Raw genomic sequence first — 27,219 nt, 5'->3', positions numbered from 1 at the left:
TTTCTGGCAGCTGCCTTGCTTCACTTCTGCTCCGCCTGCTGAGTTGCCTTTAACCGGGAGCCCTGCTTGCACTTAAGATGCTTCTCGGTGCTCGCCGGCATGCTCTGCTTCTTTCCCGTGGACGCTGACGGCGACTTTGATTCTTTTTTCTTTGCCCACAGCTTCAACTGTGCCTTTCTGACCACGGAGGCTCCCACACCTGTGGAATTATTATGGCCCAACTTGCCCTGGGCTCCACTGGTCTTCGAGAATCATCTGCCGGCATCCTGGCTCCCCTGCAGGATGTACCATGGCTGCCTCCTCATAAACAGGATACCCTGCTGGTCTCTCCCACACATGCCTCCCTGTTTGTCCGTGTGTTGCTGGTTTCCTCCATTCTTATACACCTGCAACCACTCGACATGTTGCAGGTGTGATTTCCCAATTAGCATTGCCTGACTACAATTAGAGTGACATGCCTGACATTTGCAGTACTCTGCAGGCATCTTCCTCGTCTCAGTAGTAGAGTGGTGAAATGACCTACTGGTGTTCACTACTCCTAGTTGCCTCTTCCCCGTCCAGGTTGAATGAGAAAAATTGAGGGGAGCTGTTTTACAGTCACCCATAAAGGCCAGGGGATGGTTAGGTTGGTTTTCAGAAGGGAAAAGGGGATACAAAGTCTCACCTGTGGGTACCCTTTTCCAAATCCTTAAGGACCCTCCACCCAGGTGATCCTTCCTTGCTTCTCCACCCCCAGGGTCAGGATCCAAAAGTGATGGCCTTTCCCTGGTCACCTGAGAAGTGGATCCAGGGGGAGTAGGAGTGAGCATACTCTCAGGTTTCTCAGGTTACACTTTCCTAATGCGGGTGGCCCAGGGTGCTTCACAGGTAAACCGGGAGAGGAAGTCTACGTTACCTTGCTCTTGGCCCTTCTGGTGTTCTACTGTGAAGCAGTAAGGTTGAAGGTCCAGGAACCACCGCATTACACAAGGGTTGGATTCGTTCCTCTGATTGATCCATAGTAGAGTGGCTGTTATTAGGCAAAACCTACGACCCAGGAGGTAATACTTAAGGTGAATCACTGCCAACTTGATTGCCAGTTCCTCTAACTCGATGACTGAGTAGTTCTTCTCCCTGGGGAATATCTTCACGCTGATGTACAAAATTGGATGTTACAAAACAACATGGTTTTGTGATAGAACAGCTCCTAACCCCATAAGGAGGCATCAGTCTGGAGGATCAATTCTTTAGAAAAATCAGAGACTTTCAAAATGGGGCTCTGGCATAGGGCTTGTTTCAAGGTCGTATAACAGATCTCATCTTCCTCTTCCCATATGACCTTTTGGGGCTCGGCATTTTTCAATTTGTCAGTCAATCTGGATGTTTTGCTGGAGAAATTTGAAATAGACCTACGGTAGTACCCGATTAGTCCCAAAAAAGCCCTTCTTAGTTTTTGGAGTCGGAGTATTGAGAACAACTCTCACCTTCTCTTGCTGTGGTTGGACAGTGCCATTACCCACAAAGGACCCCAAATACTTAACCGCAGATTGGGCAAGCTTGCATTTTGTGGGATTAGCGGTAGGCCCTGTTTGCCTTAACACTCTCATGACTGTGTAATGGTGGTACAAATGGGCTTCCCATGTCCAGCTAGCTATCACAATGTCGTCTATATAGGCTCTACAGTATGGCTGTAAGAGTTTATCCATCAATCTCTGAAATGTTGCAGAAGCACCATGCAGACCAATAGGCAGGACTTTAAAATGAAACAACCCTATGGGAGTGGCAAAGGCAGTTTCCTCTTCATCAGGTCCATGCAAAGGAACTTGCCAATACCCTTTCATTAGATCTATTGTTAAAAGGTAGACAGCATTGCCCAGCCAGTCGATCAGACCATCTATACGGGGCCTTGCGTACGCATCATAGGCAGAAAAATGGCGTTCAGCTTTCTAAAGTCTATCCAAAACCTCCAACTTCCATCAGATTTTGCCACCAACATGATAAGGGAGGATCAAGGACTATTAGAAAGTTTGATGATGTTAGCCTCTAGCATGCTTTTAAGTTCCTGAATTATGGTATCTTTTCTAGCCTCAGGTAACAGATAAGGTTTCAAGTTTACCACTTTGCCTATGGGAGGGCGGATGTGATAATTATCTTTCACTCTTACAGGCTCCTCTCGTAACACATCAGTAAATTGTCTTATAAGGTCATACAGGTCTTGCTTTTGATTGTTACTGAGGTCAGGGAAAATGAAAGCCTTGTTATCTGGGTCTTCTGGCAATAGACAGGATAAGGGAGGATTGCCATAGCATTTCGGTGCTGGACTGCTCAATTGGGCGGGACAAAAACTGATATGCAAATGGATATTCCTCCTTTGTGAAAAGTACAGTGAGCTAAAACATGTAGCTGCGGAATCTGAGTTTGTACATTCCCACAGAACAGGTTATCATGCCGTGTTCTTTCTTGCAGAGGGGCACCCTGACCTCTTTTTGTATGTAAAAGGAACTTGGGGTTGGTTACCCTAAATTACCTAGGGTTACCCAGACGTGGACCCCTTGCTCACTGTGCTCAGAGGCACAGCTCCACCTCACTGATGAAGCCCGACTAGGCCGAAACATGTGTCAGGGGTTGCTGCTGGTACTCTTGTTCCAATGAGGATTGCCATAGCATTTCGGTGCTGGACTGCTCAATTGGGCGGGACAAAGACTGATATGCGAATGGCTATTCCTCCTTTGTAAAAGGGACAGTGAGCTAAAACATGTGGCTGCAGACTATGAGTGGGTACATTCCCACAGAACAGGTTAGCATGCCATGTTCTTTCTTGCAGAGGGGCTCCCTGGCCTCCTTTTGTATGTAAAAGGAATTTGGGGTTACCTAGGGATATCTATTGCTCACTGTGCTCATAGAGGCACAGATCCACCTCATTGATGAGGCCTAACTAGGCTGAAACACATGTCTGGGGTTGCTGTTGGTACTCCTGTTCAAAGTCGGATTGCCATAGCATTTCGGTGCTGGACTGCTCAAGTGGGCGGGACAAAAGACTGATATGCAAATGACTATTCCTCCTTTGTGAAAGGTGCAGTGAGCTAAAACATGTGGCTGCAGACTCTGAGTGGGTGCATTCCCAGAGAACAGGTTATCATGTCGTGTTCTTTCTTGCAGAGGGGCACCCTAACCTCTTTTTGTGAAGATAGAATTATAGCTTGGGATACTGAAGGATTTTCCCTCCACTCTTTTAATAGGTTCACATGATAGACTTGGGTTTTAAGACTGCGGCCTGGTTGTGAGATTGCATAATTACACGGACCCATTTGTTATAGTACCTTGTATGGTCCATGCATGTACCCAAGTTTATTTTCCGAGGTAAGTAATAGTACCACCACCTTTTGACTAATGGAAGGAAACCCTTTTATTATAGGAGGTTCCTGTGCTTTAACCATGTGAATCTGTACTAAAGATCTAACAGTCGTCATGTTGTTCTTTCAGCCTTTTTGCAGTTTGAGAGAGTGGAATTGGGGCTACCTCTCTCTCATCCCACGTTTCTCTAAACATATCCAAGATATCCAGGGGTTCTCAGACATGAAGGAGTTCAAATAGGGAAAATCCTGTTGAGACCTGATGGGTATTATTTCCTGACTGCAAACAAAGCCCTTGGTATCATTTGATCCCAGTTCCTACCATCTTGTTCAACTAATTTTCGGAGTACGGTTTTGAGGGTTTATTAAATCTTTCCACAAGGCCATCTGTCTGGGGATGATACACAGATGTTCAGAGTGTGGTGATATGCAACAGTTGTTTAATGTCCCCCAGAAGCTTGCTCATAAAAGTAGAGCCCTGGTCAGTCAAAATCTCCTTCAGAAACACTACCCGAGAGAAGAAGGGAGCAGGTGTTTCAGGATTTGTTGTGTTGTGTTGGCTCTCGGGGGAAGGCCTCTGGATATTGTGTAGCCTAGTCTACAATGACCAGAATGTATTTATTCCCCGGTTTGGAAGTTTCCAGGGGTCCTACAATGCCCATACCAATTAGGGAAAATGGAACCTCAATTATTGGCAGCGGATTTAATGGAACTGCTGATGGTATGTGAGCGCTAGTTTTCTGGCAGATTTTGCAAGCCTGAATGACATTTTTAATGTCAGAATGGATTCCGGGCCAGTACAATGTGTTCGTTATATGGGTCGGAGTTTTGGACTGTCCCAGATGAGACCAGAAGGAGAAGGAGAAGCAAGCACAGGAGAACGCTGTGTGATGCCGACAAATGGCGATGTACTGCCCGGGTCTGAGGAAGTGCGGTGGAGCCGCCGGAGGTAGCAGGAACATTGATGGAGGCTGATAAAAGCTGTTGGCAGACTCAGAAAAGACCAAGGCCGACGACACGGATTAGGAGCACGACAACAAGGTACCGGGGCTGCCTGGGTCCACAAAGGGGTCTGGGACCCAAGCAAGAGAAACTACAATAACATGGACTGGGATCCAAACGAGAGAAACAAAATATAAGGGGTCTGGGATGAAACAAGCAAAACCACATTAACAAGTCTGGGACCTAAGGCAGTACCTTGCAGGGGAGTATACCAGGACTGCCTGTCTAGCCACTGAAATTGATACAACCACATTCCCCCACATTTGTTGAACTACAAAGAAAGGCCCAAAAAAGGCCAGGGGAAGGGAGACATTTCCCCCACCTTTGTTGAACTGCCAAGAAAGGCCTGGGGAAGGGAGACATTTCCCCCATCTTTTTTGAACTGCCAAGAAAGGCTTGAGAAAGGCAAGAGGAAGGGAGACGTTTCCCCAGCTTTGTGACCATTGTGAGTGAAGCCAAGGGAAGAGAGTCATTCTATTGGCATTGTGAGAAACCTGAGAAATGCCAGGGCAGGGCAAGGGAGTCATTCCCCCTGGTATTGTGACCATTGCAAGAAGCCTGAGAAAGTTCAAGGGGTGGGAGTTAACCTCTTGACATCAATGTTTTGAGTTGGAACTTTGCTTATTTTGGTAACTGAGACTTTTCAATCTGGAACTTTGTGTGGTGCCTTTTGAAAGGGTCCGCAACCTGGGGAAGGGAGTCATTCCCTCAGAAGATAGTCCCTCTATACTACTGGCATGGTAGTCTGCGAAGATGAAGGGAGCCATTCTTCTACAGTAAAAAGACCCACTAATATGTTATTTTAGTTAGAAGTATCAGGGAAGTTAGAAGTATCAGGGAAGGAAATAGGTTTTGACACATGATGGTGGACATGTTATGGACATTTAGACATATACTTAGTATTAAGGTGATGCAGGGAAATCCTTCTTAGGGTTAGGAATGTTTAGGGATTTCCTCCTTTGTTTTCACTGAACAGAAGTATTGCATAGAAGTAAACAATCAAGCCACCTCTTTGTCACTCTTCTCCTTCCACACCCTAACAGTAAATTTGCTTGCAACTCTTGCAACAGACAAATGAAGAGTGAAGTAGTATTTTGAGTTCTCCATTAGATCCAATATTAAACTTATATTCAACAAAATTCATAATACACTTTAGAGAGACTCCCATCAGACGCTTAATCTCAGGGATGGCGAGGTTTTAGGGCAACTACCAGAGGGAGGAGAGCACGGTGATTATTTTATAAAAATGTCTGAAAACAACATGTATTATTTTGGCAGTGTGCCTTTTTGAAAAAACATATCCTGCTTGTTTGTTTCCTGCTAGTATTGTGCCAAGAATTTTAGAAGCTGCAAAAGAACTTAAATGGCAAAAATGTAGTGTTAACGAAGTGCCCAGCACACGATTTTACATATATGCCACAGGCTGAATGAGGGGTAGGAAATGATGAGACAAATGGAGTCAAACTCAAAAATGGTGCAAAACATATTCATCATCATTTTGTCATTTGTATAGCGCCTTTCACCAAAGTCCCATCGTGCTGGTGGTTGAAAGCCCTCAGAGGGACCTGTGCAGAATCATGAAGATCTCCCACTAAAACCCTACCTAAAGTCTCCTACCAGGGGGCCAGGAGAGGGCAGATGCTTCCTGATCCCAGTCCTGGTGGTGGAGTACCGCGGGGGATCAACTGGGTGGAGACAGGGCCCAGGGTAGTGGGGTGATTTCACAGGGTGAGACATGGTATTGTTCCTCCGATGCTGGTAACATTATTCCGAGATAGGTCATAGCATCTTGGCATTCTGATAAATGTCAGTCTATAGTTAAAACCAATCCAGTAAAAGCTAGGATTAAAATGTCTAAAACTGCTACATCCCCAGAACCATTCTTCTGTACCCCTAAAGTCATATATTCTCCTCAATGCCAAAGGTATGCCTACAGGAATGTTGACTATGTGCCTTTTACTGTACCATCTATCACTAAAAAGGTGAAACCCTATAACGCCTTTATTATCAACATCAAGGGAGGAAAAACATATTTACGCCTTTTAAAGAAGTAGAAAAACTGAATTTCTATAAAATAGACTGCATGTCCCACAATCCCTCAGGGACTGTAAAGAAGAAGAGGGCTGAGGAGCCAAGGCCAGGCAAGTAGGCCTAATAGCTAATAGCAAGGTCAGGTAATTAGTCCTAAGGGTATGTACCTGAAGCCAATTAACCCACCTGAGGGGCATAAAAGGCTGCAGCAGGAAGGACCGTTAGAAAGAAGCTGGAGCCGGAGCTGGAAGGTTGGCAGTAGCAGAAGCAGAATACGAGGCTGGCAGTTCACTAGTAAGTGTGGCCACAGAAGGGATGCTGGAGCAGAGGAAGAACAGACTTCACCTGCAGGCTCTGAGTTGGTCCTCTGCTCACAAACCCTGTTTGGTTCTGTGGCAGCATTGGAAGAGACTGAGAGAAACAGGCAGTCTTTTCAGGTGTGCTTCGTGAATGCAGAGCTTAAGCCGTGCATCTACCCAAGGCTGGTGTGCAAAAGCAAGCCGAAGGAAGCTGGAGAGTGGAGGACTATCCCTTAATGAGGCCAGATTGGAGACACCCATGCAGCAGAAGGGTGTGTGTTTAAAGAGTGCCTGTAGCAGAAGCAGCAGAAGAAATTAAGTCAGGAAGCAGAAGCCACCCACAGCCTCTGTGACTGTGGAGCCGGTGAATGAAGCTCCGTACTCCAAATCACCAGAAAAACCTTGCCGGTAACTTTAACCAGCTTAATTCATAATCGCGGGCATAGCAAATTGAGTAAAAGTTATCGGCAGAAGTGGGAAGTCATATTGAAAAGGGAAATGTATCACGCACGTAGGTCAAGAAAGTTAAAGTACCCGCGTGTAGAGAAAGCTTCTCTTTTCACCAATGTTAAGAATAAACGGCTGCAGAGCACTTGCGAGTCTCCTAATAAAGAGGAGAGTGTTGCTGGTAAGCCGTATGAAGTGGAAGCTGACTTGCCCGCATTGTTACAAGCTCGTAAAACATCAAGAAGAGGCTGCCCATATGCGTTTCCCAAGTTCTTTTGTTGGGTTCCTAGTGAAGGTTTCGAATGGCAAAGTTTAAAAAAAAAATGCATCGAAAAATGCATTTAAAAAAAAAATTAAATTAATGGGGGTCCTCCCAACCCCTGTTTTTTACCCCTTAAAACCCATTATAGTAAAAAAATAACTTTACCTACACAAAAAAATGCATGTTTTCGATGCATTTTTTTCCAAAACTTTGGCATTCAAAACTATATATTCAAAGCAATGCCTCGATACCATTTTGTTGTATGACACTGACCAAAAGAAGGCTCTTTGAAGTGCCAGTTCATCACCTAAACTAAATTGTGTGTGTCTAATTTAGTTTCTATTGTGAGACTGAGTGCTTGTAAGAGACTGCACACTAATGTACCAGTTGTAGTAGCTGCTGAAGCTAAGAAGAGAACAAGTATTATGAACGCCCGTAGACCAAACCCATTTAAAGTGAAACTGGCTCCATTCAGAACTGCACCTCACTGTTATAAAGTTGTTGAAGCTGTCAAAACCCAAAGTCCTCTGATACAAGGGTGACCAGCTTACCCAGGCTGGAAGAGTGGCGATACAGCTTTGGGGTAACTATTGAAGACAAGAAGGTGTATATGAACATACGAAGAGAGCTTAGTACTTGTTAAAGAAAAAAATCCTCAAGCTGTAAAGCTGAGACTGTTCAACCCCAAGAAGAAGCAGCCTGGAAGCCAAAGACATATTTTTCGGTAGCTGCAAGATCGAAAGGAAAGGCAAATATGCTGCCCTTTCTTGTCATACAAGAAGGAACAGTGCCTTGCCCACCTGTAGAGGTCGAAGAAGTCTTACTGAAGTTGTCTAAAATGCTAAATTGCACTAGCAGCAGTAAAACTGTGGTTGTCAATACTTTTGTCAGGAAATTATTTTGTAGTAGAAGCATAAGTACACTGTGGGTTAAGGGAGTCTACTCTCACAGTATCCGTAGCAGAAGGGAATTGCTATAGAGAGAGTAAACCTTGAGAAGAAGCATCCTGACAAAATTGTATATAAAGACGCTGCAGAAGTTTCAAAAAGAGGAGTGGTTGCTAAACAAGAGAGGTAATTTTGTCTCAAATTTTACCCATTCTTTCCTGGAAGGAGGCTGTCCAGGAACACAATTGGTGCTGTTGTTTTCTTTGTGAAACTTGGAAAGCGATCTTTTCATCAAGCGAAGAAGGACTCATTACCAGTGGATTTTGTTAGTGTGAACTTTTGTTTCTTTGGAACTTTCCAAGACTTTATTTAAGACTTTCTTTTTCTTTTTCTTGGAGGAAATTGACTTTGGGACATTTCTGCGGGAGCAAGATCTGCCCAGGACCAGTAGAAGTCATCCCAGACACTGGTTATTTGGCAACCTTTTTATTTATGTTGTTTATATGTTATTTTGAATGTTTCTGTTGTTTGGGGTGAGGGTTAGTTGTGTGCATGCTAGGAGGAGTTTCCTTAGATCCTCGACTAGGTAGGGAACCCTCTGGTAGAGTAAGCTTAGTTTAGAAAACTAAACCTAGTTGTGAGTCTCACATTACTAACCCCTCACAGACGGGAGTCCAAAGTATGGGAACATTGGGAGGTGCTATTATGCGTGTGTTCATTTTGGCCATTAAATATATGAGAGGGTGGCCAAGACCCTGCCAGTCACCCATGTCTCAATGGCATGTGGATGGGTGGAAGGAGGTATACTGGGAGTTAAGCGGGAGGTGTGTGTGAGAGCATAGCCAGTTATGTGAGTAGCTACAGTTTGAGGTTTTTTTCATGAAAAGTAGCTGCATTCTTATGGCAGGAGTGTTGTGCAAAAGTGTCTTGAGTTGTGTGTGGGAGTGAGGCCATGCCTTCTGCTATGCTCCGAAGGTGCGGCGTGCGTTGGGAATAAATGGGTGAGCTATACATTCAGCATTCTTTACCCCAGGAGTCCAACAGGTGCTAGGAGAAGTACTTAGTTTCACATACGACCTAAGTGCAATATATATCCACCCTCTTTGTGGATCTTAGAGAGATACATAGCCAAACCCAGGTCCTTCAAGCACAATACAATTCCCACCTTAAATGTCCAGTTGTAGCGACAATGCCCACCCTCATATGCACTAAAGTGTGATACATTACCAAACTCCAAATGATAATTCAAATGCGACTAATTATCCTCTTCCACATGGATTCAATTGCTTGACCTAAGGGTGTGTTTAAGTGTGATACATTGCCCATCCTCAGAAGTCTGCTTGAGTGCACTACCCAGCCCACTCTCAGAATTCTTATCAAGTGCAAGTTACTAGATGCCCGCTTGACTCCTCCGGGTACCGAGCCCTGCGTGCATTGCTCAGTGGGGGGATTTGGCGGGATGCTGTGGCTCAGGGGGAAATGTGTGGAGTAGAGCTCAGAAGATAAATAAGAGACGAAACAAGGCAACTGAATGTAGAACCTGATAGAATGGATAGGCCTGGATTGTTATCATTATGGCATCATTACTCTGTTATGGAATCATTAGACTCACTGTTAGAGAATCATTACTCTTCGTTACAGAACCATTACCTATTAGTACCTGGTGAGAGTCAAGCAGAATGCAACACACATTCTGATTGGCTCTCGCCGGGTCCTTACCCGGCCGAGAATCCTTCAATTCTCGGCCGGGATTCGAGCTGCCTTGTCCTCAGCTGGGGGAGTGGCAGCCCCTCAGCCAATGAGGAGGCAGGAAGAGGGGCCATCCACGCTCCGAGCCTCCCTTTCCTCCCTCCTCCCCCCTCCTCCCACTTACCTGCTTGTTCATGCTTCCCCGGCGAGGGACGAGGGAAGCCTCCAGCCGTGTGGAGACTTGGAGCGGGGCCATCCCCGCTCCATGCCTCCACACGGCTGGAGGCTTCCCTCATCCCTCGCGGGGGACGCAGGTACGTTTTTTTTTTTTTTTCTTCCCTCCCAACCCCACTTACCTTCTGCTTCTTTTTTTTCTTTCGGGAGCTGACACGCTGGGAACACTTTCTTGGTCGGCCATTTTCTTGGTCGTTTTTTTTTTTTTCTGTCCCAAAACGTTTCAGGACAGATAAAAATGCTTTTAGTGCCCCGGTCTTGCACATAATGCGGGCCGGGGTACTAATAGCAATATACCCCTCGCGGCGGGGAATTACTAACTATGGGCCCCAGGGCATTACCTGAGTCAGTAATGCCCCCGCCGCTCGGGTTATATTGCTTAATTATAACCACTTTATGAATCCAGTTATCCATTCATCCTGCTTAGTTATCCATCATCTGATTAGTACTGATCAGGAGTACATGAAATAGTAGCATTATACTATTCACATTATTACCATGCATTTGAAGAGAGAAATAGGCCCTGTTATATGAAGGGTTTTCTCTGCCATATATGTCGAAAGAGATGCTTTTATTATGCCATTTATGTAGCGCCTAGGCTGAGAGAAATGTGCTAGGCACTATAAAGAATGAATGAGGCCTTGTATATTCGCAGAGACATGTAGAGGCATGTAGAGACACAAGACACATGCAGAATGTATTTTGTATGCATGTATGCAGATGCACTTAGAATATGCTTTGAGCATTATGTAGCGCTTGGATTTGTGAGAGAAAGCTTGAACGCTAGAAAGCATGTAGCTGGCTACTAAAGCCGTTTCTGGATGGAGACACACAGAAGCGCCATTTGGTTTTGTGCAAATTGTTATGAATTAGTGTGAAAGAAAGGAATGTAAACAGTTTCTTGGCAGGCACAGATGAACCTTGTCTGAGTGGAAGGCGAAGGAGCCTTATCAGCATGGCTTGTGTGCCGCTCAGCGAGAAAAGGTGGGAGGCAGCGCCATGGAGCAGGGAGATGGTTTGCTCTCTGAGAGAGTGAGGGATAGTGAATGACGTGAATGGAGGAATGTATGGTAAGATGGTGTATTGCAGGCAGACAGAAGAAGGCCATGATAGAGATATGCTTTGAAATGTCACGCTGACAGAACACACAGTGTTTGACCATAACACGGAGTGAAAGTACATGCAAACACAGACTTTCAGGCATTGCTCATATTTAGAAATGCTGACACACAGAGAAACGAAGGAATGCTTAAAGTAACTATAGGGATTTGTATACGTCATTGCACAGTATAATGGAGAGATGGAGAAAGGGGAGTTCGCTAGTTCTTGGAGATGAGGCATTGAGGCAGTTCAAGTGACCACATCTTGAGGCCTGGCCCTGACACTGACTGGCTGGTTGCAGAGTAGCAGGAGAGGAGAGACCTGGCAAAGAGAGCTGGAGAGGGGAGAAATGCACAAAGCTCAAATGGGAAGTATGGTTTAGGGCCTAAACCTGATTGATGAGAACAGACACTCACACAAAGAGCTTTGGGTTTGGGAAAGGGGAAATCAGATACGGATTGTCTTAGAGAGAGAGAGAGAGAGAGAGAGAGAGAGAGAGAGAGAGAGAGAGAGAAGTATAGTGTGGAATGGAGAGGAATGCTGAATGCTGGCACTTGCCATATGTATATTGCATTAGACATTATAGATCCAGATAATCACAGGCTTCCATTAGAAGCCTGTAAGGCTTATAGTTATTCACTGCATGGTAGATTTGCACCAGAAGCATAAAAGGTGCAAATTCGATATTTGCATTATCTTATTGCTTGCATCATGCCTTGTTATGTATGAATAAATGTATTCTATTGTTATAATGGAATCGATTCATGTGTTTTCTTTGTGTCTTATGTTATTGCATAGCATAGGAGTAAGATAGGTGTATGTGGTTAGGAGTAATCTAGAAGTAACACAGTGCACATAGGCCCTGAGATACGAAAGCAGGGGGGGACATAGTGATCCCCCCCCCTAGGAGATTGTCTCGGGTTGTCTAAGACTGATACATGGTCGCCCACACGGGGTAGGCCAAAAGCAGGAATTGTTTTCCGGTCTCACATGAATGGCAGGCAGGCCGGAGGGGGTGGGCAGGGGAAGAGGATCTGACTGCTGGTCAGTGCTGGTGTGTATGGAGGATGTGAGGGGGGCTCAGGATGTGGGAGGGAACAGTCAGGTTTTGAGGGCATACCTGAAAGCCAGGGGATCTTCTAAGAGATGGAGAGCGAGGGGGAGGGAGTTCCAGAAGGTGGGTACAAGGACAGAGAAGGAGGCTCCTCCTAGTCTGGAGGACTTGAAAGGAAGGACTACGAAGAGGTGTTCTGAACCTGATCTGAGGACTTGGGTGTGGTGGTAGCATGTGAGTTTGATTTGGAGGAATTCAGGGCCTTTCTTATTGATGGGTAATGCACATGGCTTTGAAGGAGGCCTGTCGGTTGATGGGCAACCAGTGGAGTACCCTGAGTGCAGGGGAGATGTGTTCTCTAGGGGAGATCGAGAGGGGAAGCCTTGTTGAGTTGAGTTTTGGATCCATTGGAGCTTTCTGAGTTGTGATGTAGGTGCACTTAGCGAGAGGGAATTAGAGTAGTCTAGGCGAGAGAGGATGATGGTCATGATTTCAGAGACTCTATGAGGATAAGAGTGATACAGAAAAATCTGCTTGAGAATGCGGCGGCGGAAGTTGCATGATCTGGAGACGGCATTGATGTGGCAAGAGAGGGTCAGGTCTGAGCTAAAGGTGCATCTTAGGTTTTTGACTGAGGAGGATGCACGGGTGGGGTCCTAAGGAAGGTGACCAAGGGGTAGGTTAGGAAGGAGAGCAGTTTTGCCACAGATTAGAATTTCATTTTTTCCAGGATTGAGGAGGAGGTGGTTGTTCATCATCCATTGGTCTATGTCTGAGAGGGAAGCTGCAATATCTGGGTTGGGTGAAGACAGGGAGTTATGGAACTTGAAGATGATCTGAGTGTCATGGGCATAATTGTAGTAGGTGAGACTGTGGGAGCAGATAAGCGCGGGAGTGGTGAAAGGTAGAGGTTGAAGAGGATAGGTAGGCTCCAGGATGGACTCTGTGGGTGACTGGGAGGGGGACAGCAGAGAACAGATGGAGGAAAATGATTTGGGAGCGGCCATAGAGGAAAGAGGAGCTCCTTCTAAGGGCGGTGCCCCTGATGCCTAGGATGAAGAGTCTCTCCATGTGAATGGAGTGGTTGATTGTGTCGAAAGCTGATGAGAGGTCCAGAGGGATGCACGTGGTGCAGCCTTTGGAGTCTGCTGTTCTTTTCAGATCATCCCAGATTGAGACAAGGGAGGTTTCAGTTCCATGGAGGGGTCTGAGGCCTGACGGGGAAGGGTCAAGAAGGCTGTGGGATTCTACTAAGAGACTGAACTGGGAATAGGACATGCAATATAGTAGTTTGGCTATGAAGTGAATGCTAGAGATGATGAAGTAATTGGAGGGGAGCAGGAGGCCAAGAGCAGGCTTTTTTAGTAGAGGTTTGACGTGAGAGGTTGTGTATGCTTCCGGGATCCAAGTTGTGAGTGCAGTGAGTGGTTAATTATGGATCTGGTGAGGCTGCTGCACAGTTGGAGGAGAGAATGTTTTTGAGGAGGGCTGAGGTCCCGAAGTCTTAAGAACTCAGGGTGGGATATTGCAGAGAAGGAGCTAAAGAGGATGGTTGTCGTGGGCAGGGATTGGGGGTGGGGAGCAGGGGGAGGATGCTCATTTAGCGTTGATGGTGAGGTCTCTTTCAATGACTATGTTGTAGTAATGGTCAGACAGGGCATCGCACAGTACTTGGGAGACTGGGACGGGGAGGTTAAACAGAGACGGGTCCTGAACTCAGTAATAATCTTGTGGAATTCTTTGCAGGGGTTGCTGGTGTTGGAGATGTGGGAGCTGTTGAAGGAATGTTTGCCTTTTCTGATTTCTAATCTGCAGACCCTCGTCTGTCTAGCAAGAGTGGCTTTGTTTTGGGTGAAGGGTTGGTCCGGCAATGGCGCTCCAGGTGATGGTTGAGGGCTTTGAGGGAAGGGCTGAACCCCCTGGGGGAAGGACCTGTGCTGTGGTAGGGGGTCTGGTAGGGGTAAAGGAGGATGGAGCATCAGAGAGCCATTGGTCTAAATGGGCTGGGGAAGGGAAGAGAGTAGGGACGAGGAGATAAATCCGGGGAGACAGTTACCTTGTTCCAGAGCGAGGTCCTGGAGGAGTCGACGGGGGTGAGGGGTTTAGGGGTGGGGCTTTTGGCAGGAGTCAGAGCTGAGAAATAAATAGCAGAGTAGTGAGTCCAAATTAGGGGGTGGGTGAGGGCGGATGAGATCAGATTGGAAGAGCTGAACACTACATTGAGGGTGTGACCAGCAATGTGTGTGGGGCCTAATATTAGTTGGGTCATATTGAGGGCTTCCACGTTGTCGATGAGATGACGGGTCAAGGTGTTGGAGTGAGTGTCGAATTGTTCAGATCCCCTAGAAGGCTAAGCGTGGAGAGACCATGATGGCTGCTACGGAGTTACTCAGAGAGTCTGCGAAAGTTCTGTTATAGCCCAGAGGTCTGTAAAGGAGGAGGAAGCTGAGGGAGAACGTGGGTGATAGTTGTAATTTGACCAGCAGGGAGTCTTCAACTGTTGAATAATTACACAACCGGTGGAGCATGCAGCACCGTGCAGACAAAGTGGTCCAATCAGAGAAATGTTCTGACTAGAACCATCCATAGATCCTTTACTGTCTGTGACAAACTTTCCCTTTCCACTACAAATCCAGAACAGTTGGATATATTCGACGTTGTTATGTCCTGCACGGTTTATCAAATTGTACAATTTGCTCTTGCTTTTTGATATACAGTAGATTGAGTTAGTAGCCACGTCTAGTGCTTAGAGTTCCACATTCACACAAGAATGACAGGGTATGTGTAGCCTTGCCTGGAAAATGTGGGATTCTCTTGCCGTTGAGCTTGTATGCGACGCCGATTTTGATCTCGTCGAGGACGTCCAGAATATCCAGCTTTGTTAACGCCAGTCTATTTAAGAAAATAAAGTATAAACAAGAGAACTCATTCATTGATCACCCAGAACTGGAGAAAGAAAAGTGGGCACACAGGAAAACACCCCATGTATTGCACTGACAGCTTTCATGAGCAGAGAGTTACTGTGTGACCACATGGAGAAGATGAAATCAAGTGAAAGCTTTAAGAGATCCTCAGATTTTGGGGCTCACCAATCTCTGTGTGATGGATAATGCTACCCTAAACTATTTTAGGGGGCGGCTTCTGAGAGCTTAGCCAATCACACACATTGTTTCCCAGAATATCCTTGTAGGTTGTGTCCTTCGGATCTGTGTTGGTACCTTTCATCTACCACTTATGCATTTGTAGATTTTGCCCGGATAACCATTTTTTTAAAGATTACTCTCAGGTCTATATAATTTAGCATGAGGACATTCAGGTGTTTTGGGTTGGCGTGTGAGGCAGTTACACCGCCCAAATCTGTGTCTGAGATTGGGGAAAGATAAGCAATTTTTCCAATCCCTAAATCTTAAAAGGATGTTTGGGGAATTGGGGGATTATTCTTAAAACAAACAAAAATATGAGATAACGGATGTGTGCAGAGATTATAGCAGGGAAGGGGGGGGCTGTCCAGGGGGACAGCTCATAATGCAATTGTTCACCTCGGGTGTGGAAGCAGCTTGCAATGAGCAGGTTTGATGCCGGTAAGTTTGACACAGCACTTCATCCATCTCAGGTCATGAATTCAGTACCACTAAATTGTGCAATAAGGAAACTGAATATTATAGAGCTTAGAAGCAGGAGGAATGCAGCATTAAGCACTTTAGGAACAGATTACATTATTACGAGACACAGGGGGTTATGCCGAGTTTGGAGGTAGCCATGGTGCTATTACTGCCATGGCTGCCTCCAAAACCGGGTCTGGGTCCGGTCTGGCTGAATGGGGACTTACCGGGTCATTCCGACCCTGGAGGACCCGGTAAGTCCCCATACAGTAAACCATTCCCCATTCCCATTTGAGCCCCCATAGGGCTCAATGGGAATGGGGAAGGCGCTAATAACGGGCCTTCAAATTGCGCGCCCCGTCATTAGCCCAAGGTCCCTTAACGGGAACCGCAGAGAGTGGGTGGTTAGACCACCCGTTCCTGCTGGGACCCGTTAAGGGACCTTGGAATAGGGCGGTAAGGGTTTACCGGCACCGGCATCCTTACCGGTGCCCGTAAACCCTTACCACCCAACTCGGAATGACCCCCACTGTTACTACCATGTTAAGGGGCCAAGCTTACTAATATTAAAATCATGTCTGGCACTATTCTTATTTTTTTAAGTAGTAGCAGGGATTATTAGGCTTAACGTGGAGTGATTGTGTGCAGGAATGAGAACATTGAAGACTATTGGAATAGGTGAAACAATGCTGGGCTAGAACTGGGAGAGTGGCAGATTGCCAAAAATGTAAATTAGCGATTTTCTTCGAAAGCCACCTTGGCTGTGTGCCCCATCTTGTCCCAATAAACAGCAATCATGCGTAGTGCTATATGTGTCTGAGAAGAAACGAGAAATGTGACCGTGAAGCATCTGTTTGGCAGAAGAGGCAGTGAGCAGAGAGGCGCAGCAGTGACACTTTGTAGTAAAGTGCATATGTCTGTGTGTCATGGATGCGCGAGCTTGGAGGGCTGGGGCGCATGAATGGAATGGCGCTGTGGAATATTAGAAGAGTCTTGGGTGAATGTTCCATGGAGTCATAGTAATGGAGTGATAGTAATGGAGTGATAGTAATGGAGTCATAGTAATGGAGTCATAGTAATGGAGTGAGCTGGCTGGGTGTACGTCACTGCACACTTCTTCCAAGCCTCATATGTTTAAAGAGAGCATTTCAGTCTTGCACAAATCACCTCTCAAACCCGGGTCAGACCCGCGAGTTGTTGGCCAATTGGCCCCTGTGCCACAGTGAAGAGGGCAGAAGGCAGCATTCTGGGTACTGCACTATTTAACCCCTGCCCAAAACCTCCTACAGTACTCCAGCAGAGGCACTGTGCAAGCAGGGCAAGGCTTTTTGGGTCAATGGTGAGTTTAGAAATTGACTAAGTTGCAGCAAAGACCAAGTGGGGCTCTGTAGGGAAAAGAAACCTCCCATTAAACCATTGAAGAGACAATTACTTAGCTTGATGACGATTCTTTTATAAACCACTCCCATTCAACTGCTTCTCCTCTTCATCCTATCCCTTCTTCTCTAATACCATCCATCTGCTCACAACTGCTTCCCTACATTACCTATCTTCTCAACCTCTTTCTCTCTACCCCCTCCTTTCCTACTGCAAAAATGAAATGACCATCGCCCTACTGAAACAACCCCTCTTGACCCTTCACTTCCTTTTAACTTGTGTCCTATTGCTCTTCTCCCAGTTCTTTCCAAACTCCTAGAAAGCGTTGTGTACCCTCAAATGTCCTCTTCCCTAAACCTACCCTCCCTGCTTACCCCTCTTCCACCTGGTTTTCATCCTGCATGCTCCACGGAAAATGCGTTATTATATTTTCACAGCTCCCTTCTCTGCGCCCACCATAGAAAGCTCTCTTGTATACTTATTATTCTTGATCGCTGGGCTGTTTCTGTTACTGTTGACCATCCCTTTTGAGCACTGTCCTCCAGTGGTGTGATTCCTATTTCTCAGGCAATTCTTACTCTGTCTCTTGGGCTGGCCACCACTCTTGGCCATGTCCGTTACTTTATGGTGTCTCCCAAGGTTCTGTACTTGGACTTTTTTGCTTTCTCTTTAGACTATCCCTATTTTGTGCTCTGATCGAATCATTCATTTGCAGACGTGGAAGGGCGCAAATAGCGCCATGACTACCACCATACTCGGAATGAGGGCCATTGTGCACTCTTTTCGGTTTTGCTAGGACCGTCCGGGAACTAGGCGCTCTCTCCCCCGTCCCTGGAGTTTTTTTAATTTAAAAACCACATCCTGTATTTCAGTAAGGGGGGGGGGTGACCACTGCAGAGAGGCAACGAATCAAGGTGGCACTTATAGATAATAAACACTTGAATAGTTCCTTAGCTTCCCATTATCATCTTTCTCCGACCTCTGCCACGCAGGGGTCAGCTCGAACCCCCATCCTTCCTGATCACAGCCACAAGCATTTACTGAGTGCGCCACGGAGACTGCATATGAAACGTGCATGCAAAGCCTGTAATAAAAATCAAAGCAACAGCTCTTCTGTTTTAACATGCTTAGTGTCCCAGCCAAATCGGCAGTTTATATAAAAGAGAAGTGATTTATTTTAATGTGCGATCTGACCGATTGGGTGGGGTGGATGCTTGAGAGGGGTGAGGGGGTGTTCGGGAGGGAGGGAGATTTGAATGGGCTGGGGTCGCAAGTCCTACCTTTATGTTTGTGGTCTGTCCCGGTTATTTTCAAAATCTGGTCACACTATCGTGCTCACGTTTATTTTCATTTCATGACACTAAACTTCTTCCCTCCCGTCTTTTTTACTGCTCTGCTCTCCTGCTTGGTTATCATTCTTCCCAGCCCTTTTGTTCTGTCTATAACTCTGCCTATAACTCTGCTATCAGTCTTCTCTTGCTACTACCCGCTCGATCCACTATTTCTACCCGTCTTATTTCATTCTCTTTCATATCATTCGACTCTCATCTTCTCCCCTTTCTTTGCCTTGTCTATGTGTTCACATGGCCTTGACTTTCTACTTCAGTTTCCTTTTACTCCCCCTCCCGACCTCTCTGTTTTCCAACCCCTTGTGCCTCATTACCGGTCTGCCGGTAACCGTGTCGGTGTTACTGGCTGGTTGCTGCCGGACCCATAAACATTTACCAGCGCCTTACTTGCTGGTACCACCGGGGGAATACAACTCCGGCGCCCGGGAAGTCAGGCACCGGTAAAATGTTGTTCCCCATTCCCATAGAGTTCCATAGGACTCTATAGGAGTGGGGACCACGGAAACACTAGTACCGCTAATAACGGTGCCGGTGCTTCCGTGAAACTCTGCAGGCGGGTGTTGTAGTGTGCCAGCCCGGAAACAACACTGCTAGTACCGACATGCTTGTAATGCAGCCCATCTCCTTTCTGTTCCCAAACCTCATTTTGCCCCTTCTCGCTTTTGTTCCTTTTCTCTTTTAGCCCATAAATACTGGAATTCCTACCCCTTGCCATCCACACCTCTTCCCCTCGCCATGCTTCCTCCCCTCTCTGTTACACAACTACTTTTGGCTGAGCGCTGGATTGCCATCATGTCCATTGCTTATATATATATATATATATATATATACAGGGCTTTGGTGAAAGCGCTGAATAGATGCATCAAAATAGCAAATACAATATTGCCATCTAGCGGCCACGTGTAGCATCTACCTTTGGGAAAATGCTTAAAGGGAGCGTTTTAACTATGATCCTGCAAGTGCATTACTGATATCTTGGCTTACTTTCTCTTTCGCCGGTCTCAGCCCTTTTCTGAGACACTCCGCCGTACTTTTCATGACTTGGATACACGTTACGCTGGATTCATTGTTAAACATGGCTCTGTTAAGCAATGTGTCATGTGAGCGTTCTACAATCACCACCAACTCCAACAACCAACACCAACGCTTGAGGGCAGGCCAAGGGTTTTTATTTATGGAAAGACGCTTGCTAAGGGCTAACAATCTCTCTCTCTCGTCTACCCCATCCATTCTCTTCCACAGCCCAGGCGCCGCAGAACCCCAGGATGGTCACTGGAGATCGGTAACCCCGTCTAATGCATGTTTGGCTGGCCGGAATGGCCCAAGTGCAAAGGCCCTTTCCCTCCCTCTCCCTCGGCGAACAATCTTGGCGAATCCTAATCCAGGTCCCAGAGAAGGTATTACAAGAAAAGGTGCCTTCCCGACGCTCAGATCTCGCTTGGTCCTGTCCTTGCACGCCTGCGTACTCCTTGCCTTGGGGTACTGCCCCACCTCTACCTTCCTTCTGCTCTCCTCCCGCTCCCTCTCCCAGTCACCTTCCCATTCACTCTCATTCACTTACTACTCTGCTAGACACACCCTTACTTTGCACACACTCACACTCAAGTACCAATTTCTCCCAGCAACCTCCTGGCACATTCTTCCAGCAATCCTTCTCCATAGATTTCTGCATCATCCCTGCCCAGCTTGCTTTCTTTGGCCCTCCTCCTTCTTTGACCTCACATAAAACCCCACACATTATTGTTCCCTGTGCCCCTTTTTAACCTGCCCTATCCTCCCTTTGCTTCGCTGCTTCGGCTGGTTCTCCGGGCCAACTGCTTGATTGCTTCTCCCCAGAGCCTGTGGTCCCCTCCAATCCCCTGTTTTTGGTGTAAAAACCACTTTTTTTTCCTATACGGAAACCCCCCAAAAAAATATACATTTAAAAAAAGGCATTCAACCCTTTTGTTTTCGGTCCTATTGACTCAAACCTTTTGTCATTCAATCCTTTTCATTCGATCCTTTGACTGGACACGAGAAAAATGCCCCCAGCATTTGTGAATGGTGGCCCGCTCCGAATACAGTCACTGTCCCACTTCAGGTTGATATAGGAAGTGCTCTGGGCCCCACTGAAAGTGAGAATATTGCAGCTTGTGGCAAGTACCTGGTAATGCCGTTTCTGGGCTCTGGGGTAGACATTAGTGGTAACTAGAAATAGGCTTATATCACCCTAAACGGCCCAGGCTTCTTTTACGGCAGCAGATGTGGAGAAGGAACCAGTCTCCGAGTAACCCCCAGGGAAGGACATGGGACTGGCCCCCGGAACCAGCTGCGTACACCATGCTGCAGCTCCATGGATTAACATGATGTAGGTACAGTGACGTGACAAGCGCTGTACCAGGGAGCCACATGGCGACCACTGGTATGATGGTAGTGCAGCCGTAGACCCATTGAGGATGGTAGTGTAGAGGGTGCTGGATAGTAGGCAGGTTGGAAGTAGCTGTGGACCCAGCAGCAGAAGACTGAAGGTTGTAACTATAGGAGAGGCCTAGGAGTCCAGTAGGGTATTAGAACTGGAACGGGTGCTGGATAGTAGGCAGGCTGGAAGTAGCTGTGGACCCAGCAGCAGAAGACTGAAGGTTGTAACTATAGGAGAGACCCAGGAGTCCAGTAGGGTATTGGAAATGGAAAGGGTGCTGGATAGTAGGCAGGTTGGAAGTAGCTGTGGACCCAGCAGCAGACGACTGAAGGTTGTAACTATAGGAGAGGCCTAGGAGTCCAGTAGGGTATTGGAACTGGAACGGGTGCTGGATAGTAGGCAGGCTGGAAGTAGCTCTGGACCCAGCAGCAGAAGACTAAAGGTTGTAACGATAGGAGAGGCATAGGGGATCAGCAGGGTATTGGAACTGGAACGGGTGCTGGATAGTAGGCAGGCTGGAAGTAGCTGTGGACCCAGCAGCAGAAGACTGAAGGTTGTAACTATAGGAGAGGCCTAGGAGACCAGTAGGGTATTGGAACTGGAAGGGGTGCTGGATAGTAGGCAGGCTGGAAGTAGCTGTGGACCCAGCAGCAGAAGACTGAAGGTTGTAACTATAGGAGAGGCCTAGGAGTCCAGTAGGGTATTGGAACTGGAAAGGGTGCTGGATAGTAGGCAGGCTGGAAGTAGCTCTGGACCCAGCAGCAGAAGACTGAAGGTTGTAACTATAGGAGAGGCCTAGGAGTCCAGTAGGGTATTGGAACTGGAACGGGTGCTGGATAGTAGGCAGGCTGGAAGTAGCTGTGGACCCAGCAGCAGAAGGATGAAGATTGTAACTATAGGAGAGGCCTAGGAGTCCAGTAGGGTATTGGAAATGGAAAGGGTGCTGGATAGTAGGCAGGTTGGAAGTAGCTGTGGACCCAGCAGCAGAAGACTGAAGGTTGTAACTATAGGAGAGGCCTAGTAGTCCAGTAGGGTATTGGAACTGGAACAGGTGCTGGATAGTAGGCAGGCTGGAAGTAGCTGTGGACCCATCAGCAGAAGGATGAAGGTTGTAACTATAGGAGAGGCATAGGGGATCAGTAGGGTATTGGAACTGGAATGGGTGCTGGATAGTAGGCAGGCTGGAAGTAGCTCTGGACCCAGCAGCAGAAGACTGAAGGTTGTAACTATAGGAGAGGCCTAGGAGTCCAGTAGGGTATTGGAACTGGAACGGGTGCTGGATAGTAGGCAGGCTGGAAGTAGCTGTGGACCCAGCAGCAGAAGACTGAAGGTTGTAATTATAGGAGAGGCCTAGGAGTCCAGTAGGGTATTGGAACTGGAACGGGTGCTGGATAGTAGGCAGGCTGGAAGTAGCTCTGGACCCAGCAGCAGAAGACTGAAGGTTGTAACTATAGGAGAGGCCTAGGAGTCCAGTAGGGTATTGGAACTGGAACGGGTGCTGGATAATTGGCAGGCTGGAAGTAGCTGTGGACCCAGCAGCAGAAGGATGAAGGTTGTAACTATAGGAGAGGCTTAGGAGTCCAGTAGGGTATTGGAACTGGAACGGGTGCTGGATAGTAGGCAGGCTGGAAGTAGCTGTGGACCCAGCAGCAGAAGACTGAAGGTTGTAACTATAGGAGAGGCCTAGGAGTCCAGTAGGGTATTGGAACTGGAAAGGGTGCTGGATAGTAGGCAGGCTGGAAGTAGCTGTGGACCCAGCAGCAGAAGACTGAAGGTTGTAACTATAGGAGAGGCCTAGGAGTCCAGTAGGGTATTGGAAATGGAAAGGGTGATGGATAGTAGGCAGGTTGGAAGTAGCTGTGGACCCAGCAGCAGAAGACTGAAGGTTGTAACTATAGGAGAGGCCTAGGAGTCCAGTAGGGTATTGGAACTGGAACGGGTGCTGGATAGTAGGCAGGCTGGAAGTAGCTGTGGACCCAGCAGCAGAAGACTGAAGGTTGTAACTATAGGAGAGGCCTAGGAGTCCCGTAGGGTATTGGAACTGGAAAGGGTGCTGGATAGTAGGCAGGCTGGAAGTAGCTCTGGACCCAGCAGCAGAAGACTGAAGGTTGTAACTATAGGAGAGGCCTAGGAGTCCAGTAGGGTATTGGAAATGGAAAGGGTGCTGGATAGTAGGCAGGCTGGAAGTAGCTGTGGACCCAGCAGCAGAAGACTGAAGGTTGTAACTATAGGAGAGGCCTAGGAGTCCAGTAGGGTATTGGAACTGGAAAGGGTGCTGGATAGTAGGCAGGCTGGAAGTAGCTGTGGACCCAGCAGCAGAAGACTGAAGGTTGTAACTATAGGAGAGGCCTATGAGTCCAGTAGGGTATTGGATCTGGAACGGGTGCTGGATAGTAGGCAGACTGGAAGTAGCTGTGGACCCAGCAGCAGAAGACTGAAGATTGTAACTATAGGAGAGGCATAGGAGACCAGTAGGGTATTGGAACTTGAAAAGGCGCTGGATAGTAGGTAGGCTGGCAAAGAACAAGGCAGGAGGTGAACCAGAAGGGAGGATGGCCACAGCTAAGGAGAGGGAGACAGCAGACCAAGGGAACAGACAGATCAATAGGGGAAGGAAGACAACAGAGGAACAAGGAAGGGGCGAGGCAACAGAGGGACATTCCCTGGGGTCCAGAAGACAGGAACAAGTCGGGCAGACTGTACAGCACACAGAGCGCTTTACGACCCATGCAGGGTTTAAATCCCCTTGTGCTGAAAGACCGAATGTAGCAGTTTCCAGCGCGGACATGTATCCGCGGGAGCGAGGCGCTGGTCCCCCGCGCATACACAGAAAGGAGGACAAAGCAGTGCCCATGGTGCAAGTGTCAGCCGTGTACCTGTGCCACGCAGAGGCTCGCCTGGCTCTGGCCCACAAGACTCACCTAACAGCCCCTCTGTGTCTTAGGCACCAACAAGGATACAACCGCCAGGTAAGTATCCACGGGCCATGGCAGTGAGTCTGAGAATGCAGTGGCATGACACCCTGCCTCCCCCAAACCCTGAAGCACCCGGGGCCCTGGCCTGCCAAGGAAATTTCAAGGAAGAACCACTGGATCAACTGCAGGTTTGTACATGGTGGCCGATTCCCACGACCCATCACAAGAAGCATGCCCCTTCCAGTCAATCAAGAATTGCAAATCACCATTGCGAAGATGGGAGGCACTGACCTCCGGGACCTCATACTCAGGCTGGTCGTAGATGTCGAGAGGCAGGGGCCAGGATGGAGCACGGCCATAGGTGTATGGACAATAAGGCTTCAACAAGGAGATGTGGAACACCAGCTGAACATGCCAGTCAGCTGGCAGCTGCAGATGTAAGGCCACCAGGGAGATGCAAGAGATAATGCAAAATGGACCCAAAAACCGTGGAGCCAGTTTGGTGGGTAGGTTTCGACCAGGGAGTTCCTTATTGTACAGCCACACCTTATGCCTTATTTTCTACCTGGGTACCATCAAGCGTTTCCTGCCCCCCATAACCGGTGCATACCTGTTTTCTGGAGAACAAGAGCCACGTCTGATTATAACTGCTGTATGCTGGACCAAGGTGTCTGCAGTAGGCCCAGTACTCCGAACTGGCAGCACCTTACGGTGGTAGCTGTAGGTACAGTAGAACGGACTGGTCTTGACGGAGGCATGGAGAGCGTTGCAGTATACCACCTCGGCAGTATCCAATTATTTGCACCAGTTGGATTGTAGGGCATTGGCGTAACAATGGAGATATTGTTTGGGGAACTGTTTAGTTCGCTCAGTTTGGCCGTTGCTCTCCGGATGGTACCAGGAGCTTAGTGCACGGTGGAAGCCTGTGTGGGTACAGAGTGCCTTCCAGAAGCAGAAGATGATTTGCAGTCCCCTGTCAGATATCACCTTATTTGGCAGGCCGTGTAGTCTGTAAATCTTGTGGAAAAAAAACAAGCCATCTGCAAAGCTTTCAGCCAGACAGGCAGAGGGATGAAGCATGCAAGTTTGGCGAAACAGTCCACCACAACCATTATACAGGCGTCTCCTAGCAATACAGGTGTTCCCTAGCGATTCAGGCAATTCAACAATGTAATTGGTGGCAATGGTATGCCAGGCGTATATTGGGTTCTCCAGCGATTGTTGCAAGCCCACAGGGTGACACCAACTGGTTTTTGATTGGGCAGCGCACACGGGACACAAATTGACATATTCCTGTATTTGTTGACAGAGACCCGGCCACCAGAACTGCAGTGAGATTAGGTCACTGGTGGCCTTGGTTCCCCATGGCTGGCAATACATGAATCATGAAAACAGGAAAGATTGTCCCGGCGACGAGTTTGAAGGGCAAGTACAAGTGACCATTATGACAGTAGCTCGGCTGCCTCCTTATCCTGTGCCGTTTCCACCTTAACATGTTGCATAACGGGTAAAATGACATTCAAGAAATGCTTCAGAGGAAGGAGGAGTTCTCCCTGTTTATTCTAGATAAGGCATCAGCCCGTTGATTTTGTGCTCCAGAAATGTAGGTGATGACAAAATCACATTGCGAGAAGAAAAAAGCCCAACGGGCCTGGCGGCTGTTCCTACAACAAATGGATTGCAGAAACTGTAGATTCCGGAAGTCGCTATGGACCTCGACCTTGTGGAGTCTGCCAAGCAGATGGTGCCACCATTCTTGAACTGCTTCCTTTATGTCTAAGAGCTCCTTTTCGATTACTGAATAATTAATCTCATATGGTGTGAGTTTCTTAGAATGGTAAGAGATGGGGTGCTCAGAATCTGTTTTAGGGTTGTGTTGCAAGAGAATGGTCCCAATGGCTTTATCAGTGGCCTCAGCTTGGATTATGGATGGACGGATGCAAAAGCTGTCTCGGCTGGAGAGAGGCACTGGTCCCCCGCACATTTCCAGAACAGAAGACATGGTGGCGCCCATGGTGCAAGTGTCGGCCTTTTACGCGCCAAGACCCACCCTGACTCTGGCTCCCACCGCCCAGCCCGCAAGCCCCTCAGTGTCAAAGACACCAGCGAGGATACAATCTCCAGATAAGTATCCGTGGCGGTGAGTCTGGGAATGGGGGGCATGACAGTTTGTGCCATGCAGCGCGTCTGTGTTGCCAGCCTGATGTGCAGATTGCTGTGTGGTTCTGCTGCAGGTAAGATACTGGTCACAGTTCGAGTTGCGTAGAGCGCTGGGATTGGTGTTTTGAGGTGCCGATTGCTCAGCCGTCCAGCAATTCCTGACTCCCCTCTCCCTGTTGCGTTGCTCACACTCCTCCACCACTAGGCCTTCTGGGAGATGCAGCCAGAGGGGACAAAAAGGAATAAACTGGCCAGCATTGTGCAAATCAGTTAGGTGGCAAGAAAGGTGGTATTTGTTTCAGTCATACAGGCAAAGGTAGAAGGGACAGAGACTGGGGTCTCTCAACTCCCACACCCCACTTCTGGGGCAGGAGTGGCTTGGGAAGAATCCCTGCTAGGCACCCCACCCCAGTTTTGGGGAGCCCCTTTCACTCTTGACACAGTCAGTTTCCTGACCCTGTCACAATATGTTGCCATTTGCAGAGCCTTGAGTAAATACATCAGACATACATCATGCAATATGCGGATGGGAACGAGCAGGAAGTCGTCTTTGAACAAGACTCTGTTAACTCTCACAAAAACAAGGGTCTTTCTTTACACCCATTATTCTGGGCCCCATTAAAGCTGCATAAAAGGAATCCTTTGGTTTCAGGGGTATGTTGGCACTCACAAAGGCTCTCTTTTACACCTAATCTACGTACGCGGCTCTATCATTTAGTTCTGGGAGAGGGTAGGTCCAACATATAACACATCTTGGGTGTTGCATGCCACATGACTAGTTTTAATGTAATTTTCAGTTCTATATGCATTCCTGACAACAGAGATAAAGACACTGAGAAAGGACTAGACAATTTAGCAATCAAAACTCACATTGGAAAAATGTCAAGCGACACCACTATGCCGAATGGTGGACAGACATTTGCTATGAAATGAGGTGACAAAGGTTCCTTACCAACATGGATCCAACCTCGCGCAACAAGCGAAGATTTGCATGGACCCCACTGGAGGAATTCCTTAATAAACCCACTCGCTCACACGTTCATAGCCGCAATCTCTCAGGATAACCATGTGAGGACTGTT

The 27,219-nt window shown here is 47.5% G+C and overlaps 1 protein-coding gene across 1 annotated transcript in view; it reads right to left on the bottom strand.

Moving 5' to 3' along the window:
• ADSS1 (adenylosuccinate synthase 1) overlaps positions 1–27,219 on the bottom strand; it is a 220,677-nt gene that overhangs the window by 7,663 nt on the left and 185,795 nt on the right. Inside the window, exon 11 of the mRNA XM_069638146.1 lies at positions 15,133–15,230. Coding sequence (XP_069494247.1) covers positions 15,133–15,230 — 98 coding nt within the window. The remainder of the gene's footprint in view (positions 1–15,132; positions 15,231–27,219) is intronic.

The sequence above is a fragment of the Ambystoma mexicanum genome, chromosome 14 (genome assembly GCF_040938575.1).
Source record: "Ambystoma mexicanum isolate Mex_15411 chromosome 14, UKY_AmexF1_1, whole genome shotgun sequence".
In the NCBI taxonomy this organism is placed as follows: Eukaryota; Metazoa; Chordata; class Amphibia; order Caudata; family Ambystomatidae; genus Ambystoma; species Ambystoma mexicanum.
The sequence above is the reverse complement of the archived record's forward strand: the minus strand, read 5'-3'. Positions and strand labels throughout refer to the sequence as shown.